Consider the following 22,737-nt stretch of genomic DNA (forward strand, 5'->3'; position numbering starts at 1 on the left):
CAGTAAAATAAATTCAGGATCTTATTATTGCCCTCTAGATCACTCACTGCCTTTCAGAGTCCATTCCCTGCCTCCCCAAATGATTTGTTACTATAACCATTGTAATAGTGTCACAACAGAACATTACCTGGGACTTTCATAGCATTAAGACTGCAAGAAAACGATCACAGAAGACAATGTGCACAAGAGTTGTAGAAATTAAAATGATAGACAGAAGGAAAAATTCATAGCAGCTGCCCAGCAGCCCAACCATTTTCCATTTCCTTGTCTTAATTTCTAACCACACTTTTGAGAGGCAGCAATTACATATGCAGAAATTCTCATGAGTCCTCGTGCTTGCTGCGATTTCATGTCTTCAGAGGAAAAATGCTGATATTAGATTTGAGATGCAATTCCTACATCTTTTGACTATTGAATTAAATATTTAAAATAACAGGAATAAACAATAAATCATCATCTTTAAGTTTTGTCAGAAATAAAACCACAAGTCTCAGATCTTAACAGAGTTTTTTTAAATAAGGTGGAAAGAAACTGGAGTTAAGTGGCTAAGTGGATACAGGGGGCTAAGTAAGCCTGTACAGATGCAACTTTACTCAGTACCTATTAAATTTTTAAAAAAGGTTGGAAAAAGATGCTCTATCGATTAGTATCAAGTAGTAGACTGGAGAAAAAGATAAAAATTTTAAATACATAATAGATCTTTCAAGTAATTATTAGGTAAAGAGCATGTGTGATAAAGACATAAAAGTGTAATGCTTATGCCTGCATTTTCTTAAAAATATACATGTGTATGCAGTGTGCACACATTCACATATCAAACCACCACTCATTTTGTGAAGGCTTTTGTACTTTTCAAAGAGTTGTAATCATTTTTATTGAGAGTATTTTTTACCCTTCTCTGACTCTGGGGGTGTTACTTGAATCTGACACAGCTTAAAGAGAAAATAATTGTTGAAATATGCATATTTAAATATAGTATACTGGAAACACAGCTGACCTTGACCCAAAATCACATTTCTGAGCCTGGAGCAAATGATGGCTGCTATATGACGCCCGGAGCATAGCTGGCTGCTATGGTTTAGAATTGAGTAGTGGATCCTACCATGAAGCCAGAACTCCCATTTCCTAGAGGAATAAAACTTTCTAGATTGACATGAAAGATATTTCTGATTAAAAAACTAATATTTACACGAGAATTAGTACAGGTAATTCCTGCTAAGTACAGAGTAGAATTTTGTTGACCTGCTGCTTTAATACTCATACTACTTCATCATTTTTGTCCTATAATACCTAATGCTGACTGTATGACTGTTTTAGAAACATATCTGTAAACACATTTGCATGACGTAGCAATATGAGGATATTGTTTGTGTCATACATTATGTTTCCATTCATTGTAATGAAAAACACTTTGATATCTTTGCTCAGACAGGGCCAGAAATCTCTGGATATGGAGAAAAATCAAAGTAAATCACTGCAATATTAAAATGGCAAAAAGGTGAAGCACTGAAAACCCAAGAGCAATAAATTACCTTGAGAAACTCAGTTAAGTAATGAATGTTTTGCAATACAGAAAGTAAATAGTATAATACATGTTCTTACAGTTCCCGTTGTGCCCAAGGAAAGGTGGTTCATCTGTTGGGTCAGAGGGCCCATCATACTTGCTGGCTGCATTGACATAGTGTGGTCCATTGTCGGCGTTATCACAGCACCCTAGAAACACACATCGTTTACACTTCAACATTTCACTTAAAAAGAAAGGAAAAAGGCAGCATTCTCTAAATGAGTGAACCTGACTGAAAACTTGACAGGAATCTTAAGAGAGACTAATATACCTGTCAGAGGAAATATGTTTTGTTCCTATTGACAACCAAGCTACCCACATGTATTATTTGCACCACTAATGAGGCCATTTTATGTTGGTTCCAATTAAATGTCAATTTTTACTTCATTGCTTCTGACAAAAAAATGCATATATTCTTTCTATGATGAAGGCTACTGTACATTGCAAAATGCCTGTCATTTCTTTTTTTTCATATTGTATATAGAACAATCTTACAGACAAAACACATATGTCCCCAATTTCCTCAGACTTCTAAAATCTTTAGTTTCTGAGATCTTCATCCTATTATAGTGATTATCTTGGATTTTTCCAGTGTCAATTAAGAACCCTTACTCATGACACTTTATAGCCCATTAAGTAAGACCAGCTACTGACAGTAAGTTTGGTAGTGACACCCACTTAAAACACATACACAGTGTCTAAAAGCATTTTTCTTCTCCACATGAAAAAAAAGACATTAATAACAAGCAGCATATGAACTAAAGCCAGTGCAAGACTTTGAACAGAAATGAAACAAAAGACATACTAGAGGAGTTTTGGAGAGAGCTTCTCTGCTATTCATATTCCTGGCGTTTTGCTCTCCCACTCCCCAAGGTACCATGTTAGTAACACCATGCCTTAGTGAAGTGTTGAGTCTCTTCAGTTTTATGGTGTAAAATACTAATTCCCATGTTGAGAAAATCAGAAACAGTAATCCACTCTTTCTTGTAGATAGTGAAATAAGGAGGCATTTCAGCCATTTCTGCCTACCAAATAATATCTCTGCTTTGTGCATATGTATGTTTGTATGCACACATTATAAATTTGCACAGTCACATTATGTCTACTACAAAGTGTGGAAAACACAGCTGAACGTATTTGCTTAATAAAAAAAGAAAACTGACATTTTTTTTTCCATTAAGATTACTGACAAAATCCACAGCTGAACAGGAATTTTAAATAAACTAGTTCCAAAACCCTCAGAACACCTGTTCTTACGTGTCTTTCTCCCCTTTATTACTGCACAGCTATGTGAGTGCATTGCCGAGGATCTGATAAGACGCAAAAGATTTCAAATTTTCAGTCACAAATAAAAAATAACCAAAAATAAAAAATGCTGGGGAAGTACCAATTAATTTTTTCTCACCTTCCAGCAATATTTTGTCTATGTGCATCCTATCTGAGAAGTAGGTTCTTCAGTCTCTGTGAACTCATTATTTGCATGCAATGGTAAAGAGGAAGTAGGCTCAGCTTGGTCAGTCCTTTTTGAAATACCCTTAGCATATGAAATACATACATGCTTGTTTTATGTCTGTCCTGGGCTCAGCAGTAGCAGTCATGTTTCTCCTTATGGTAGCTGTGCAGTGCTGTGTTTTGACTTCCAGCCTGGGAACAGTGCTGGTGATACCGATGTTTTCGGTTGTTGCTAAGTGATGTTTACCCTGACCAAGGACTTTGTGAGGCTCATGCTCTGCCAGGGAGGAGGGGAAGCCGTGAGGAAGCAGAGACGGGGCGCCTGACCCAGGCTAGACAAAGAGGTATTCCATACCACAGCACATCATGCCCGCAGTGGGGGGTAACTGGGAGTTACCCAGAAGGACACGGGCTTCCGGGTGGGACTCGTTTCTTGGCCGGTGGTATTGTATTCTCTTCCCTTGTTATTTTCTCTTATCATTGCTGTCGTTGGTGGTAGCGGTGGTGATTTGTGTTGTACATTGGTTGCTGGACTGTTCTTGTCTCAGCCCGTAGGAGTTGCACTCTTTTGATCCTCCTCCCCGTTCCTCCGGGAGCGGGGAAGGGGAGAGCCCCGTTGAGGGGGGGGGGCCCTCGATTGTTGTCAGCCCGGCACCACTCACCGGGAGTGAGTGACTGGGTTTAAACCACGACAACGTCTCACAGCACATTACATTCCTTGCACTGACAAGAGTCCCCAGAGAAATTTAGCAAATTATAGAAACTAGCCTCTATAGAATATCTGTTGTGATTCCAAATAAATGCTTATAAACCAAGCTGATCAACGTGCAAGTATCAAACCTGCAGTACTTGCAAACACTTTGGCCTCTTTCTTGGCTATAATAAATTGCACTGGTTTACATTGATTAACCCACTGATTAAGTAATTCTAATAAACTACAACAAGGCTATCCTTCTTCTTGTTGGCACAGGTCCTTACAAATCAAGATAGTCACAAACTTTCACCACAAAATTTCTTACGGCATAGTAAAATTAATATTCTATTCAAAAGCCCTTCTTTCTTGCTTACATGGCATTTCTCTTTCATGCTTCTCTATTTTCCCTGAAAATCTACCCTTTTGCTGAAAGTCTGAATGCACATCTATGGGGCATACACTCACTCAACCCATTTGGCAGTCTTTGCATACTAGATTCAGTGCAAGAGTCTGAAGCAGCACCATACCCAAGGAAAACAATGTTCTTGCTGTATGTTCAAAATCAGTGGCCTGGGATACCACACAGTCAGAAGAGTTCTTGGTGTTTGGACACCCACCTGCACTTTTTGGTTATGGTAAGAAATTGTAAGCTTTGTGCAGACCAAATCTGTCAACTGATAAACAGTTATCAGTTTGCATTCTTCTCCTTTGGCGTAGAGATGGGGAACTGCCTCAGGGCTTTCTGTGACAGGCAAGGTGAGCTTCCACTTGTAAGCTCAATGAGGCTAAGCAGAAAGTCACACCCACACCATAGCTTCATGCCGCCTTGCACTGCCAGCAGTAGTGGCTGCAATTAATTTAGGATGTCCAAGAGCCTTAAAACACCAAGCTTTCTTTGCAGAGATGTTTATTGCAAAGGTATGGTTGGAGGAACTTGCTGTGATTACAGACAAGACAGACTGATAGCTTTTCCTGCGCATAAATTCAGGAACTTGGAAATGAAGACGGGGCAGTGGTGAAGGAAAACCTATGATTTAGTGAAGCAAACACATGTGCCAGACACTCAGTGGAAAAATCTGATAGCAAATGTCTTTCAGTAAGTAAGAAGACATACAGGATTTGCAAATAAACTATTTTAGAAAATATGGACTTGAAAGGAAATATATCAAGGACAAAAAAAATGCTTAAAGACAGTAAACATATTATTTTTGAATAGAAAATACATATATTCTAGTCCCTAAACACATACCATTTAATACATTAGGAAAAGAAGTTGGAAAAACAAATAAAGTTTTTGCAGCTTTCCTAAGACAGCTTAACATATTTGAAGTTGACAGCTACCTAGAGCAGAGAATCATATGCATTTGCCAGACCATTAATTCACCAGAGTCTGCAGAATCCTCTTGTGATCACATATGGAAAAAAAATTACACTTAATTAAGGAAATATCATCTGGTTGTTAGGGCAACACTCAGTCTCCAGACCATAATGCATTTCATAATACATACTGTCAAGTACATTCATATTCAACTTATTTATCTGTAGAAGACAACAATGCCTTGCATCAGATGTTGCCATCATATTAAAAGTAATTTGATTCTTTTTGGTCTATAATAGGTATTTTCTGATAATCATCCACTTGGTGACTGGCAAACATTTTTCATCTTCATCTGTTTGGATGTCTGATTTCACTGAGTTTATAAACTATAGAGAGAGACATCTTAGCATGGCATAACACTACTGAAGGCCCAGCTTAGTTGATAAAACCTGTAGAAGAAATTAGAAGCTATTCTTGGCATATACACTTGTCATACTATTCTGTCAATGTTATAATGGCTTTAAAAGAAATTAACAGGGCAAATGGTAAGGAATCAATAACAGAAGAAAAAGCACAATTTTAGCAACAGTTTGATAAACCCAAGATATATTCATTGAAATACAGACTTTAATTTCCCTTCACTTTACTTGAAAGACCTTGCTGTGCTAAAATGCTCTAAGCCCTATGGACATATTTTTCATGTAAGAAAGTGAATATATTTATTTCAGAATATTTTGTAGTCCATTATTTGCAAACAAGAAGTCTGACTTCATCAACTACAAACACTGCCCACTCCCTATATGGCAACACACAGGAATCACAGGAAGGACACTAAATACAGCCTGTTTATTGCATTAAGTAAATTCCTTTAAATACTTGCCAATACCAAATGTCAAAAGGCAGCAGCAGAAATTAAGTTTATATTGGTACAATGACACATGCCAACTTACGTGCTTCAAAGGGTGGGAAAGTGACATCAGAAATAAAAAGCGTATTAGGAAGCTTTAGGAACAGAGAGGTCACTAGTTGAGAGATGCACTTGGGGGCCAGTGGTAGGAAGATTAGTCCCAGCTTTCTACAATAATAAACTGTAGTAAAGGCTTCTGTTTTATTACAGTATTGTAATACTGATATTGGACTTACGGAACAAATACCAGCTGAATAAATAGTTTTTAAAGCTCTCAGTAAGCATCTGCTTATTTGACAGTTTACTTCTTTTTCTTTATTTAGGAAGTTTTAACAAGTTAAGCATACTTACAGATTCTAGTTTGTAAACACTGGCCAATGTAAAGCCAACAAACATTACAGCAGCAAACTTACTTTCCAGATTTGTTTATAGACACATTGTGCTGTTATATAAGCACCAGGTCATTCCATCTGAAAAGTTATTACCATACTACCAAACAAATGTCTTTATGTTATCGAGAACATGTTGTTTCTTGAGGCGTTATTAAACTGAGTGAAAGGATTACTTTATACTTATCAGACAGACATGTCTGTCAAGAATTAATGTGAAAAAACCCCAACATGCATACTTTTTTTGCAGATAAATGTACTCTCTCTGCATACTGAATAAATTAGGACCATATTTATATTGATTTACTCTTCTGTCTAGATAGACTTGTCTCATCTTCTTGGGTTGCCTCTTACAGACAGCAGGAAAAACAGGATCCCCTTGTCAGAGCAGTGAGCCTGGTGAAGTACTCTGAGCCAGCTATTAAGTGGCCAAACTTCCATGAATATAGTAGGATGATTAAAGTTAGCTGTGAAATCCTCTCTGCTCTCTGTCATCAATTCTGCTTCGAATACTTGTTAATATTTCATAAAAACCGAATAAAAACCTATTCTTCTTTTCTCAATGAAAAGTTACCAATTACCTTGGCATTTACTAACTGATCAAAAATAAAATCATTATTTCAGTTTGGTGAAGAAGACCTGCAGACATGAACTAATAATGTATATTTTGCAAACCTTAGGATTTGTTTTCATTTCGTAACTTTGCTGGATTTCAAAGCTCACTGAAAATGTGGTAAAGTAAGCAAGAAGCCCAAACACTGCACTAAATTAAAGAAACTTTAACTTTGGACTGGGCAAACCCTGATACAGACTTTCAGCAACTTTGAGTCCTGCTTCTGTGGCAAATGTTAAACCAAAACTGTAGTATTTCTAATCTTGGACATAAATTCAAATTCTTACCTGACATCACCTTTGTACCTTAGCTGAATTTCCTTGGACCAATGGACACATTTGCTTTCTTTTTCTCCCTTTTTTTTTTTCTTTTCTGTAAGTTTGTTAACATTTTTCCTCAGTTTTAAGTATGTCAGAGGTGCAAGACACTTACTACCCAGAAGTAACTGGTCTTAAAGAATTAGGAATTCAAATATCATGTGGTAAATAAAGAATAAAGTGAACTTTGTATATGTACCATGTTTCCTATAGCAACAGCCAAGGTTTTGGATGGTTTGTTTCCCATTGTCTTTCTTGCCTTTAGCTGTATGTCGTGCCTCCTAGTTTGAAATACAGCTTTTGATAATATACAGATACTAGGCTCCACATATAAATGCAGATTAAAAGAATATAGAAATGCGAACATCAAGAGATAAAGAAAATACAGTTGATGCAATAGAAGAGTTTTGTATCCGTAGCTGTGTGCACAAGTAAAGCAATAACTGCAACTATATTGGTACTGGTTAATAAATACATCAGAGACTGCCACTGTGACATTATGTCAGTAGTTTATGCTCCTACCAGAGTTGAAAAACCAGTAAGTTTCATAACGTACCACTGTCTGTTAATCTAAAAGGAATTAAAAAAAGAAAGAGATTGCATTTCTGTGGCTAACAAAAAGTTGCCCATGTCACTCAGTGCCTGGGAATCAGGAGTCTCTTTCTTGTGGACTAGATTTTCTTAGCATTATAATGGAGTTTAATCTATTAAAGCTAAATCCAAACATTTCCTCTCCAAACACTTCTGCTGTGTTCCCTCCCTTCATGCCTCTAACCAGGCATTAAAATTGACTTGATGGCACATCCTAGTTCTAACAAGGTGCAAAATGGAAATGATCAAACAGCACAATTAAAATATGAGTCAGCATCTGTGTTTAGTTTAAATTTTCACTTCCCTGCCTCACTGGGTGAAAATAAACTTTCAAAAAAAGGAAGCCATATTTGCATCCTCAACAGTCTGATCTTACATATATAGACTTATATATACACACTTATAATTGCTTATGGGAAGACAAATGATTTTGCTAGTTCTATTACATCCACTCAGTCCACACTGTTTTTTTAAACATGTGGATAATTTGCTTGATGTTTGAAAGTCTCAGTCCAGGATTTATTTTGACAAAAGCAAATAAAAGCAGCAGTGACACGTTTTAAAGCTTATTATTTATGAGCAACATTTAATAAATGTTGAGTAAGAGCTTCTGTTATTGGCTGAAAACAGTTACTTGATTTTACTCAGGAAAATACACTCAAAATACAAGAAAAATGCCTAACAGCAAGATTTGCCTCAAGAGCTTGTACTTGGATGTGGAGGAGCAGAGCAGGCTGGTGGCATGAGATGCATGTATGGCATTTTTAACGTGGTAGAATCCTGGCTGTCCCTGCGTGTTGAGCCTTCTGGGCAAGGTGAGCCAGTTTTCCCTGTCTGTGTGTCTCTATGAAGTCATGACTACAGACATTTGATGAGACCAAATGTCTGAAAGACCTCACTGTTGATCTCTGCTTTTCTGGTTAGATTTAGTACATAGGTCATTTGCCAGGCACAGAGACTGGCTAACTAGGTTTGGGAAGGAAATGTCTTAACATTTCTTCTGTGTGCACTTTTAGCCTCAACACTGCAACTGCCAGTGACAGGATAGCAGCTGTGATCTGTAACAGATGTGCCATGTTTCATTTCCTGCCTGAAACCAGGAGGGACTTGTGCTGTGTGAGCTGCAACATAGTGGCTGCACTGGAAGAAAAGATTCACTCATTAGAAGGACAAACACTGACACTGGGAGACATCAGAAATGCTGAGGAACTGGCTATCAACAAAAGGGAAAAAACAACCCAAAAGCCAAAGAACCAGATAAGCAGATGGGTATTATAACCCTACGTATTCACCAGAGGTATGATGACAAAATGACATCCTACACAACTGCAGGCAGAAGAGAACAGTATGAGTGTGCATGGTGTTCACTCCAAACAGCAGAAGGACCCAGCCACAATCAGAATTAGATGGAAAAACCTGAAATGTCTTCAGCTTTCAGAAAATGAGGTGGTATTACTGAATGAAATACCAAGGAGAGACTGAGGTGCCAGGGTGGCAGACAGTGGGGTTCTCCTCTGCAAGATCCCTAATCCTTGAGGGGACTATGGGAAGAATGGTCAAGAGAATGGTAAGTATCAGGATGCTTCTTGCCACTCCAAGATTAGACGGACCTCAAAACCAAGACTGTGGAACAGATTTTCAGTAGTACTTTCTTACTTTATATTCCATCATTAAAAGTAATGTGAGCCTATGCCTTACTTGTGCCTTTACAAATTTTAACTATGTTTTGTCTGACCAATTGCTGGTTGGATTAGACTCTGTACAAGACAATTGCCATTAACACATGGTTTCTGTTGCACCTGAACAACTTCATCATCCTTGGATGATGTCTTCAGTGACCCCTGTCCAGTTTTCCATTGTTTTGAACAACCAATAATACAGACATAATCTGAAGAAACTGTGGCTGCAAAAATGTCCTTACCTAAAAGTTCTGTTCCTGATGCATGAGACTACAAGAAGCCAGTAAAGCTGATGGGAGCAAGCACAGAGAGCATTCATGTCAAAGCTAACCACATTTAAATCAGTGAAGGTACAACTGATGTAAATGAAATCAAATTCGAACTCTTAGGTTTTTGTCCACAGTCAGAAAATAAGACTCTACAGAGGATGAACATGTTTTATAACTAAGAATCTAATATTTTAAGTTCCTGTTTACTTTAAGGTACTTCCAGTGAAACCAGCTCATTTGTTAAAATAAATGCTTGAAATTTCTAAGTACCCCTTCTACCAAAGACCTCTAACTACTTTACAATCTGCGTGATATATAGACTCAGGACCTAGTCTGTTACCGGTTCTTGGATGGGTCTGGATTTACTTCTGAACTTTCTCAAGTCCACAAGATGCGGGTATAACCCAGGTTGTCACCACTGCAGGGCCAAAGAGAAAAAGGTGGTTTTGATTACATACTCCAATCCAAATGAATCAAGAAAAGGAAACGTTTTACCTTTTGTTCATGCTGTGCAGATTGAAGTCAATAACAGAAAATGGCTAATTTAAGTCTACTTTGCTCCACACTTTATTGTCTTTTAAAAGAAGAAAAAAATATTGAGGAAAAGCACTTCAAAACTGACCCTTGTGAGTAAAACTTCATTGTGCAAGTGGACTAGCTAATCTAAAAAGTAGATGTGAAAAATTAAAAAAGATGTAGATTTTGGTTATTATTAAGCTAAAAAGAAGTAAAAGGAAATAACTGATCCGGCAAGGATTACTTACTTTGTTTTTAATATATCTGTAAATACAAATGGATATATTTTCCCTTATCTTTTGTCCAGATAAAGTCACTCTTGGGCTGAGATCTTCTTTATAAAGTTTGAGCCTGGAGCACATTTTTACAGCTGAGTTATTATCCTTAAAATATGAGTTCATACTGGAAATGCTGGCAGCCCTCTTAACTATTGTATAGCAGTGAGCACAGCTGTAACATGGTAAATATGTTGAAAGTACATGGGGAAAACAGAGAGGCTCAGAGGACTGGTAACAGAATAGGGAGTCTCAATGCTGGGTCACCAGGTTTGATGATTGCTGGGACTGAAAGTCATTATCAAGCTACAGGTGTTCAGTTATATCCAGGCATCAGCTACCCACAGAGAAACTCCATCAAAAAAATACATCACCACAACTGGTGATGTCCAACAGCCCCCCCCAAGGATTTTGAGAAATTCAGGGATGAATCCCCACAGCTGCATCCCTGTAGGTTAACTCTAAGATGAAGGGCAGTGATGGAACAGAGGGGGAGAGGCTTGCACTGTCACTTCCCCACACGCTGCCCCATTTACACCAATCACTACTATGCCTTCTCAGGCCATAACCACTGAAGACTGATCCTGAAAGAGTCCATTTTCCACATTAGTGAATGGACAACATCCATCCCATCACACCACTAGTTTCAGAGGAATTCTGGTGATACTGGTAAATGAATGTAGAAAACAGATGAAAAAGTACTTTTTCATCTCCCCAGTTACAGTAGTGCCTAGAATGATCAAATACTTTATTACTACCTCTCTCTTCATTGATAGATTGCAACCTCTCGCTATTTACAACAAATTATAATCCATTTCCACCTACCCTAAAACAGCAGTCAATTTTTGCATAAGCAGATGAATGCAGAAGTCTGCATTTCTCAGAATCAGGCTGTCTGATTGACTGCAACCTTTTGTCATAAAAGTAGCAAAAAAAAAATAAAAAATAGTCAAAGCAACATCACCAAATGAAGTCCAAGTTTGCTGCTAGGACTTGTTTGCTTACTTGGAGTAAATTAGGTAGGTGTCTGTGGCTCACATTTATCCATACATGCTGCACTACTCTCTATAAAATCTTTGATTTATCATAGCTTTTTGGTGCACCACCATTTCCTACCAGTCACTGTGTACAAGCCCATGTGAATGCACAGCAGTCAGATCCTGACATATGATGAAGATGTTCTCTATTCCTTTACTTGTGTCGCCACACACAGTGTGATTTGCAGAATTTTATGTTGAAGTGAATAATGTTTCTCTGGGCTGTTTTCCTGAATATCTTTCAGGTATTTGAATATTGTAGAGGTGCTCAGTTTTCTCCAGAAAAACAGCTGACAAGGAACTGCCTATTACCAAATACTACTGTGAAAATGCCTCAGACAATTTACAGCACCTTGTTCTGCTGCCAGAGAGTAAGCTGATGGTCCACTACTGTGACAAATGTACCAGAGTGAGTCTTTGACTAACTGGATGATCAGCCACCTGGACAGCACAGACTGGGCAGATGGGTCTCATGAGTTCAGGACAATGCCTTTTACATGAAGGTAAGAAGATCTCTATGCTTTGGAGGAATATATCACAGTACAAGCTTCAGAAAAGAAAAAGGCCTGCTGGATGGTATACATGTATTGATGAGATGAACAGTAAATAATTTGGAGAAAACACTTTTAGGGAGAATAAAACATTACGTGAACTCAGGTCACACTTGACACATAACTGTGACCAAAAGCAAGAAATAATTGGAGCTGTCAAAATGCAATGCTCCCACCATATTTCAAAATGACATCTCATTTCAGAATTTACCTAAATTTGAAGGAAAAAAAATCCCACTTAAAATCAGTTCAGTAACCAGAAATCAAAACAGAAAGATTATATATATTTTGTCTTTGTTCTTCCCCTCACTGTCTCCCCACTCCCTAAGTTCTTTCCTGGAGTGGAGTCTAACAACATTTTCACAACTTTTCTGTGTCACTACCTTCTCCCTTTGCACATTTTCACTTCAAGACAAGTTTTAGAGTTATTATTTGATTTTGCCCACAAGGCCAAATTTATTATTATTCAGAGTACTACACATGTAATAGTCTCACCAGTCACAGCCAGAGGGAAAAGGTAACCTCAGAGGAAAAAGAAACACAAAATATCCAAAGGAAGATAAATGGGAACTAGATGATAGGCAAAAGGGTAATAACCCCATCTTTTCTTGAGAGCTATGCGTATAGAAAAAACAGAGTGATCTAAATAATTCCAGAGTGATGGGGACTCAAAGGCTGGACTCTGTGCACTGCATGCCTGTGAATCTTCTGTCTGTGTGAACCTCCTTCCTCCACAAAAACAAACAAACGTTTGTTCTGTCTTTGACATCAAAAGACACAACATAATTAACAGCAGATGTTCTGATAAACTCCAATAGAGACCAACCTCTTGGCAGCCATATTTCTGATCTGCAATGGCTTTTCCAGGCACACAGAAAATCCATTTGTGGGACTAAAAAGTACATGAAATGGTTTTCTGGTAGTGTTTCTTGTGGTGTTTTCTGGTACTATTTCTACTATCAAGGAACTGCAGTATCATAGGATCATAGAATCATAGACTATTTAGAGTTGAAAAGGACCTTAAGATCATCTAGTTCCAACCCCCCTGCCATGGGCAGGGACACCTCACACTAATGATAATAATCATAATAATCATGAAAGACCCTATTTTGTGGTGTTCAGCTCAGTGTGTCACTGCAAATGATTATAAATGCAGGGAAGTAATGCAGAAATGCACAGGCTTGAAGTATAAGATCAGAACTAGATGAGGACAAACTTTTAGCAGAAGCCGTTTGTAATCTCAATGGTTAAAATCTCCATAACCCAACAATCACAGTAACATACAGATCTCAGTTTACAGAATCTGACAAATTGGCCTGAAATCCTAGCCACACTGAAATCAATTAGTTTTGTCATTGACCTGAATGCTACCAGGATTTCACATTGTTTTAATCCTCAGAGAAAGATGCCAAACTGTACATTATTATTCAGGTACACAATAGATGTTTATACCACAGACAGATTGTCATTAATTACTGCAAGCAGAAATGATCTTGCTCTTGTTTTCAGATTCAGACTGTAATTGAGGGATCTATTTTTCTTCAGCAACCCAATTTTAAATTTTGTGTTATTTTTATTTTCTGCAGTACTTGTCACACAGGAGCCTATGGCTGCCTGCAGAGATGTTTAATCAAGAAACAACTTCTCATTTTATCGCAAGACACTGATCTTGTCTAGAAGCTGAAATAATTAACAAAGATCAAGACAACCAACCTCAGAAAAGGAAGGCAGCAAGGCTAATAACTTCCAGTATGAAACCATCTAATAAATACTTGTTATGTGCACTGAGAACAATCCTTAGGCTGAAATGTTGCCATAAATTATTCATAAAAAAGTTCTGGACAGTAAACAAATTTATGAAGATAATGATCTCTTTGCAATTCATGAACAAAAGTGGGGGAAGGGGTCAATCCCCAGAATAAATTGCAACTTATAAATCTACCAGCTGTAGGCATAAAGTACTGATGCAGAGATTCACTGCAGAAATTGTAAAATAAGCCCTGAACGTTTTCTCTTTCCAGAAAGACAGCTTTGAAGAGCAACTGCAGAGCCAAATAATTTAGCATATACTCATTTACTGTTCTTGACCACAGCACTAATCACAAGTTAGAAATCAAAGCCTTTGGACTATAACGGATGAATCAAATCAGAACTGTGCACAGCATTAGCCCTGGTCTGCTTAAAACTAACGGCAAGCAAGCGTGAAACCTTTGTCAATACAGACTGCGAGGGCTTACTCTAAGTTTGGTAAACACTGATGTACATTTTTGTTTGATGTATCAAACTGCTTTTCCTCAACTGAGGATCCATACTGAGTGACTAGGTGGTTTAATAAGATGAATGAATTTCACAATGGCAAAGTTTACTTCCAGTACATTTATTTAATAGCTGAGGCAACTGATGAAAGGAAGCTAGAAATCTGATTAGAAGAAAAAAAAATTAGACTAGAATCTAGACTCCCTCAGGACAATTTCTTGTGCTTTGTATCCTCTGTACTGACAGACAGCATATTTTCTTTATACCTAATTACCAGCAGGACTAAAATTTTACATCTTTGATGTGTATGAGATCAAAGAATATTAGGAAATAAAAGTAAGATTAACATAATTGTCTTGTACAGCTATAATAAACTATGACTACGTATACAATCAGACACCCTGCTCAACAGGAAAGCAGAAACTAGAATCAATTGAACTAAACAAGACACTTGTTTAACTTTGCTTCCTCAGCAGCTTCTCACCTCTCCTGACACCTACCACTGGATCACAGATGCAAAGCCAGGAAAGATGGCTGATCTGACACCCTGAGACCCATGGGAGCTCCTGTTTCAGTTGTGTCTTTAAGAAAACCAATGTAGCTGCTTGTGCAGACACAGAGGGCCATCAGCAGGGCAAGAACTAAAGAATCTCCAGGTCCAAAATTGCATACCCCTAATACTTACCTCATCTAAAGGATTAACTTCTATTTGTTTCTTTTACTACAATCGTGTACCTTATGTGCACACACAAGACTGTGCACCAGCCTTCTCTGGAAGTATGCTTTGGCAGTGCAGCCTTTTCCTGTTATGCATATAGGATTGATTTGTTTTTAGCCTTCATGCACACATCATGTTTGTTTACTGCAGAAATATCTATCCCACATGCCCTTGGTCACCGTGCTTGTAATAAGCATGGGTATAGCCCTCCCAAATCTTTGCTTGTGAAGCCATCAATCTAGTATTCCTACTTCCTCATCAGCTCAACTGTGAGAAAAAAAATCAAAGGCAGCTAAAAGTAACTGTCTTGTAAGAGTGAAACGGGGTGAGAACGTTTGTATCGCTTCTGCTCATTAAGGTGACGTGAAGGGTCTACTTCTGGCTAGGAGCCATGAGCTACTCCTCAGAGCAAAACCATTTTGAAGGTTTTATTTGTCATCAGGTGGCAGTGACAATGAAAAATGCCTATTGCACTTCAAGACAGCTGGTAATAAAGCAGTGCAGGGAATGACTGACAGAATAACAGTTACAGTACCAGTGTAGCTTCTAAGTTTTTACAGCCACTCAGCTGGAATTATACCATTGTATTGAAAGTGGTTTAAGATATAAAAAAAATTAGATACAGAAGGGCTCTCTCCCTCCCCATTGCCGTACCAGGAATCAGAGTGAAAAAATTTGAGAAAAGCAGGCCTTTTGCTTGATTGAATTTAGATATTTTTACCGTGTAGTTTTTGCTTTAGTTCAGACAAGGGCAAGCCTGAAAACATTTCTTTGCTGACAACTGCCTCATTCGGCACCCTTGCAAGCAGCTCCCAACACATCTCAGTCTTCAAAGGCATATTGGTTTTGTTTGTTCTCATTGTAACAGATGTTTTGTATCATGCACTTCAACGAACTAATTCATCTGCAGAGGACCGCCTACTCCGGCTGTTGTGCATCCAGCTGTGGAAATAGCTCAAGAGTCATCTGTGGCCACTTTCATTCCATTCTTCTGATCTCACAGGATCTCAGTGACCGCATCCAAGCCCATAAAAAACAAACAGACCTGAGAACATCCTTTAAAAAAATTTCCAGTGGAGGAGTAATGCTACTCCAGGCAGGAAGCCTTTCTGGAAAGAATGTAACTAATGCTGAAGGAAGATTCACTCAGCTCTGGAAGTCTCCTCCAAGACATGCTGCTTTTATCATATGAACTACCCAGTCAATATTAAGAGGCACTGGAGCAGTGGCATGTGTGATTTTGATGGAGCTGAGAGCTTCTGACTAACTCAGTGCCATATCAATTAGCCCCAGCATCAGGCAATCAATCACCACTTCTTCTCTAAATGTACTGAGCTCCCATTAGAAGCTGCAAATACCATGAAGCTAGCTCATTTCAACACACTGAGCACTTTTATATACTGTGGCTCTACTGTAATATATTTCTGAAGTAGAAACAAAATCAATCTGAATTGCTTTGGAGTGGAAGCATATCCCATTAATAGCTGTGCACCAGGATTAAAATGTATTAGTGGATAAAAAATAATCTATGTCTGTAAGAAGTCAATTACTGCTTTCTTAAAAGTGACCAAATAAAACATCTAATACTATTAAAGAATTGATTTTCTGAAAATGCCTTTAAAATCAGATGGGAAAAAAAATCACGAGTCAAAACACACCTGGGATGGTGCAACCATTCCTTGATTAGCTTCCTTAGAAGAAGGAGAAACTTTCTGAATTTGTTGGGAAGTCCACTGCAGTTTCACACAGGAAATAAGTAGTACCTGATAAGATGCTGATCATACACTTCAATATCAGGTCCACTGTGTTAGCTAATTAATTTAAAACCACTTAGTCAAGTCACCCATTAAGAGGAAATGATTCAATTGGAGATCCACTGAACTGAGAAACTAGGTGACCAAAACTCCTCCTGGAGCTTGAATTATCCACCTGTGTAAGAGGGCTCACACTATGTCAAGACAAGCAGTTAATTTTAGGTTTGAGAAGCAACTATGGCTGTATTTAATTGGACAGCTTGGCAGATTATTTAATATTGTACAACACCAATTACTGGAATATTTCAGAAACATTTCAGAAGCCTTTGGAAACCTTCAGGAAAATAAGAACCTTGTATCAATCATCAGAACTGATTCATTACCTTTTTTCCTTAACTTTGCAGGGAAAATCTTAAAACTTGCTGGCAACTGTCCTATATTTTAAAGATAATGATTCATCTTTTCACTTCTGATCAGGTGTCTTTGCTATAAACTTGTTATTTGGGTGTACCAATGGGTCAGCTGTTTCAAGGCCTGAACAGCTTGCTGCAGCCCATGACTTAGTGAAGCTAAACAATTTCACATTAGCATGCATTGACTTCACAGCAACTAATTAACCAACAATGTGTATGGCAAAAAATGGGAGAGAAGACTTTTGGGATTTTAAGTCCTTGTCTGCCACGCATTCTAACCTTCTGCTGATTCTGCTGTTGCTTGGCTTAGGCTTCCACTTTGGAGCATATCACAGAGATAGATAGCATTCTTTGAAATAGAGAAAATACTTCTCAGAGGGAAACCACCACATTTGAGCAAAACTATTGTCCTTTAGAACATATAACATACAAAAGCAATGCCTGTGATGCATCTATGACTTATACTGGATACTGGAATTATCAACTTCAAAGAGTTCCATCACTTGTATTTATCCACAAGAATTTTACCAGCACAAAAGAGTTAATATAGCCTTTTTGTCTGTGAGAAGAAGAATAAATATAGCATAATACCCAATGAGATATTATCCTAGCTTGGCTGAGAAGATGAAAGGTAAGAACAAGGCAGAGTCTCATACTTCACTTGACACTCACAGCATGCTCCCACTTACTCTTTTACTTATCTGTTGAACAGCGTTATGAAAAGAAGCTCAGAGAGGATTCAAATACATTACATATTGGGGAGGCAAGCAGAAATCATCACAAACAGATCATGGCTAATCATCATAGCCCACATGCTCAAAGCCATGACCTGTATCACTGAATTTTTATTTGGAAGACAGATTTGAATGGCATGTAAAACTCCATGAAGAATGACAAAGGAACGCAGCTGAACATCCAGTCCCCATGAGAGGAAGTTCTCTTAGATTATGGTACTATAAACTCCTCAAGCTCTATTCCAATATCTTTACAATGAGCTCACCCCTTTTACAGCACAAACACCTCCAATGCTGCTTTTTTATGAATGGATGGCAGCTGCACACATTGACCTATTTATATTATGCCTGTGGAAGCATCTGTGGTTACTATCTACTGAAGTGCAAAGCCTCAAAAAATGTACACATCACCTGTGCAGTCCCAGCAAAAGGTTTCTCAGTATTATAGCCAAAACTGAATTTTGTCACCCAAGGAAAAATGGTCTGGTTTTGCTACCTTGGAAAGTGGAGACAAAACAAAGAAAAGGGCAATACTAGTATGGCGGTCTTGGAAGCTACTCCAGGAAAGTCACACCTGCCTTTACCATGAACATTGGCACAGATTGAAAGTATGTTTGCTGTTGTGAGTCCAAATATGAGCACTGAACCCAAAGTCTCTCCAGGTAGCAGCAACAGCACCAAGACTAGCTTTCAAAGACCATTTTCCCCCCATCACCCTGCCCTTAGCAACTGTCTAAAATTGGCTCTGTAGATGCCTCCCCATTAAAGCCAATGTGTCCATGGTATTGAACACCAGTGAAGATTAGGCTGAAATGTCAGAAGACTGGATACTAAGTGGAGGTTGAAGATATGAACTTGGTGTTACTGTCTGTAGAAGGCAGCATGGAACCAGGGGAATTGCACAGGTCTTTCACATTTTTGCTATTCTCTGCTGTTCTTGGGGGAAGATGTGGCCTGTCACAGCTTTAGCTGTCATGATGGGAGGCTTTGCTTGCTGAACTTGGAGTAGGAGTTAGCAAGGGAGCTAGTACAGCATTGCTACTTCCACAGACACAGATCAGGAAGAAAGAGCACTGCATCTGCCTATCAGAAGCAGTCAAAATGTTCCTGACAAATGTCCAGCCCCAACTCTCCCTGAAGTAAGACCTCTGAAGCACCAGCAAACACTCATTGCATCAAACACTTCACTCACATTTAAAGTAAGCACACCTACAGCAATCCTCTCTTTCCTATAGAAATGACATAGCCTGCCAGCAAGAGGAAATGTCAGTGGTGAAGTGCATACAATCACGCTTTTCCCAAAACACTGCTGGTACTCCTGGCCCAGTAGAACCCAGGGTTAGCCAGGAGTAGTTGCAGCAGTGTGGATGGACCAGCTTTACAGTTGCAGGGCTCTCCCCCCACCTGACAATGGAAAATATGTCTCTAGCCTCAACCCTGTCAGATGTGGGACATCTGTGAGTATGACGCCCACCCTCTTGGCCAGAGGCAGGCGACAGGCTAGCAATTTCCGAAGCTGCAAGCAGGAGTTTTTAATTGATCGCACTAAAGAGGAAGGCTATCAAGCTGGGAGCTGACACAGACTCACATCCTGTGTGGATTGGGCAAAGAGGGGGTGCATAATGATTTACAGATTGCCATACCGGAAAAGTACAAAGGTGTTTGAAAGCAGGCTGTTTGCTGTGTGAATCATATGCAACCCTCTTGTCCCATAACGGAAATCAGTAGCAGGGTGTCAGCCCTGTGACCCTCAGCTTGGAGAAGAAGAAATCATCCAAGTTATCCTGGACTGTGCCCTGGATGCACATGTTTTTTCTCTGAGAATTATACAGCTATGTAGGAGGCAGAAATAGACATCTGATAATGAGGAACCCAATTGTTTTCTGCACTGGGGTGTGTATGGTTTGCAGCATATAGAGAAAAGGTAATTTCCACTTGATTGCTCGCTCTGAAAAGCACAATGGTAAAGGGCTACACTTGGCATTTGGGATGGATGTTAGATACAGGGACTCTCCTGGGCAACAAGGCCTGAAGCAGTGTTACAAAACTTCCCAGGTAACTTATTTAAGTCATGGAGTGGGAAGGCTGTTCAGCAGTCATCCTGTACCTAGTTGTGCTCAAGGCCGTAGTCAGTAATAAGAAATAACAGTATTTAAACCACAGTTAGAAGTGAAATTTCAACCCCTGATTTTCACCTTCCTTTTAACAGGCCATTTGATAAGAAAACCTACCCTGCTGGGAAGGCAAACCGATCTATTTGGCAGGTAGTCAAAAAATAACTATTCAGTGGTTTCAATAAATAACAACTTGGCACTCCTTCAAAATTCTTCAGATTCTGTTGATCTGTCACTGTGTTACACAACTCATTCTTCATCAACCCACTATGAAACACTCAAAGAATGCTCAGTGTTTATACTATTTTATTTCACTATTCATTTTTGCAATCATGTAAGAAAAAGGTTGAAAACATGCTGTCAACAATGTTGCAGATAGCTGATTTATAACAAGAAGCTTTTTGGCACATGCTGTTGAAGGCATAGACTTCGAATGGATTTACTCCCAACTTACACCCGTTTGAGATGAAAACAAGGCCACAAGGTTACAACCTGAGAACTGTAATTAAGCAATCACTCCACTTCAGTGGAGCTGAAATCAGGTTAGAAAAGATACACATGGTTTGATCTAGATTTACCTCTGTTCTCTAAAGCTTAGGTCAATATTACATTCTTTTTAAAGACATTTAAACTGAAAAGAAAGCATTTTATCTAACAGAGTAAAAAATGAATGGCAAACAGCGTTAGACCTGACTATATTCAATAATAAGCTATTACTTATGATATCTTGGATGTTTCTAACTTTCAGGATGTCAAATCACAGTGTACATTTGTATATTGATATAAAAAACCTGTAAGCACTGTCTCTTGGAAAATCATTTAAAAATACTTATATTATTAAAGTGCTTTACCAGTTGCAGTCAAGAAGGTGTTAATTAGTCACCACTTACACACCTCAATAAGCCTATCAGGAATTAATACAGAATGGAAGAAAAAAATAAGACAAAACCAGCTACACCGAGAGGCCAGAAGAAAGATGTGCTAAAAGTCTGTCTGAGACTTTGCAAATGATATTCAAACATGAAACAAAAGGTTTCTCACACAGATAAATGAAAAATAGGGGCAGAACCCAGAGCTGGACTCCCCATGCAGTGAGGATGGGGTACATACACATTAAAGATACTTCAGAAGTAGCCCAAACAGGATAAGGAGATGGCTTCAGTTTCCCACATGAGCCATCAGACAGCAGAGGCAGCTTTCTGAGAATGAGAGTTTAGGCAGAGGAATAAATACAGTCAAAGGAGATGAAAAAAACAGAAGTCTTTGAACTCAATGAGTTCACGTGAAATGAGGAACAAGGACTGGATCATCTCTATTGCAGAGCAATGGAAGAGCTGGCACACGGAAGTACAGGTCCAGTGGCTAGGACTAAAGTATATTAATAAAGATAAAACATAGGTAAACCAAAGACAGAGCTAGACAACCTCATTTTTTTAAATAAAATGACCTATTTTCTAGACAAAGGACATGCAGCAGCTGTAAGCTCTCTGAAGGTCAATAAAGTATTTCAGGCAATGCTATACCAGAAATTACTTAACTTTGGGAATGATAAAAAATATACTGCTTCAGTGGGAGGATCACTAAAATCTCCATAAGAATTGTTCTCACCCAGTATTTTTAATAATGCCCTTGAATAGTAAGATTTGGGGAAATTATGATGTGAAGTACATTCAGTAAAGAGGCATATTGAGCTAGTACAGAGGAAGGACTGGTTTAAACAGGCCAAGGCACAAATTCATGAAGACAATTAGGCTAATATGTGATTTCCTTTATGACTACATTGTGGTATATATATGGATGTTATATATATATATGTATATATACACACATTCATAAAAACGTAGTAGCATTTACTGGAAACCTGGAAGAAAGAGAAAACCTAGGTATATCAGTGAATTAGAAGATGACTGCATTACCAAGGTCATGTGTGCAAGGGAAAAAAGATATTATTTCACAATGCAGCAAAGTAATCCCATCAAAGAGAAGGAAGTATTAATGCTATTGTACAAAAGGTTGGAATACTATGAGCATTGGCTGTCCTAGAAAAAATGAACTCAAAGTGGAACAGATCCAAAGAAGGACCATTGCTGCAGATAGAGGTTCAAAATCCCTACGTTACTGCAAATGCATAGGGATGTTGACATTGTTAGCCTAGAAAATAAAGATGTATGTAAGATTTTTATCTATAAACTAATGTGGTGAACATTCAGAAGGGAGAAAAGTTAGTGAAGGTAGGGGAAAATGTTTGATGGATGTAAAAAGAACAGGGAAACCTCTAGGTTTGAAATGAAAAATGTAGTGCAAAGACTCTGAAACAAGCCTCCCCACAGGATTATCAAGAGGCAAAAAAATCAAACTATTTAAGCAGGTTTTGGAAGGGATTATATATCATGGTTCTTGGATACAGCAGAAATCCTGAGTCTTACAAACTGGTCACTAAGTCCTTAGAGTACATCACTAACTATAATTTTTATACAATAACTAGATAAATCATGATGTAATTATAAGTAATATATAGATTAGCTAGTTTCCCCTTCTTATGTAAAAGGGTCCTTGAATACACTTAGATAACATAA

The 22,737-nt window shown here is 38.3% G+C and overlaps 1 protein-coding gene across 8 annotated transcripts in view; it reads right to left on the reverse strand.

Annotated features, from left to right (window-relative positions):
* Window positions 1-22,737, reverse strand: part of RBMS3 (RNA binding motif single stranded interacting protein 3) — a 722,404-nt gene that overhangs the window by 33,230 nt on the left and 666,437 nt on the right. For all 8 annotated transcript variants that reach the window (XM_057424892.1, XM_057424891.1, XM_057424893.1 and 5 more), the window contains one exon: window positions 1,603-1,713. In XM_057424892.1, coding sequence (XP_057280875.1) covers window positions 1,603-1,713 — 111 coding nt within the window. The remainder of the gene's footprint in view (window positions 1-1,602; window positions 1,714-22,737) is intronic.

The sequence above is a fragment of the Pezoporus wallicus genome, unplaced genomic scaffold (assembly GCF_028554395.1).
Source record: "Pezoporus wallicus isolate ANWC-B61680 ecotype Strahan unplaced genomic scaffold, APGP_CSIRO_Pwel_v1 contig_3181, whole genome shotgun sequence".
NCBI lineage: Eukaryota > Metazoa > Chordata > Aves > Psittaciformes > Psittacidae > Pezoporus > Pezoporus wallicus.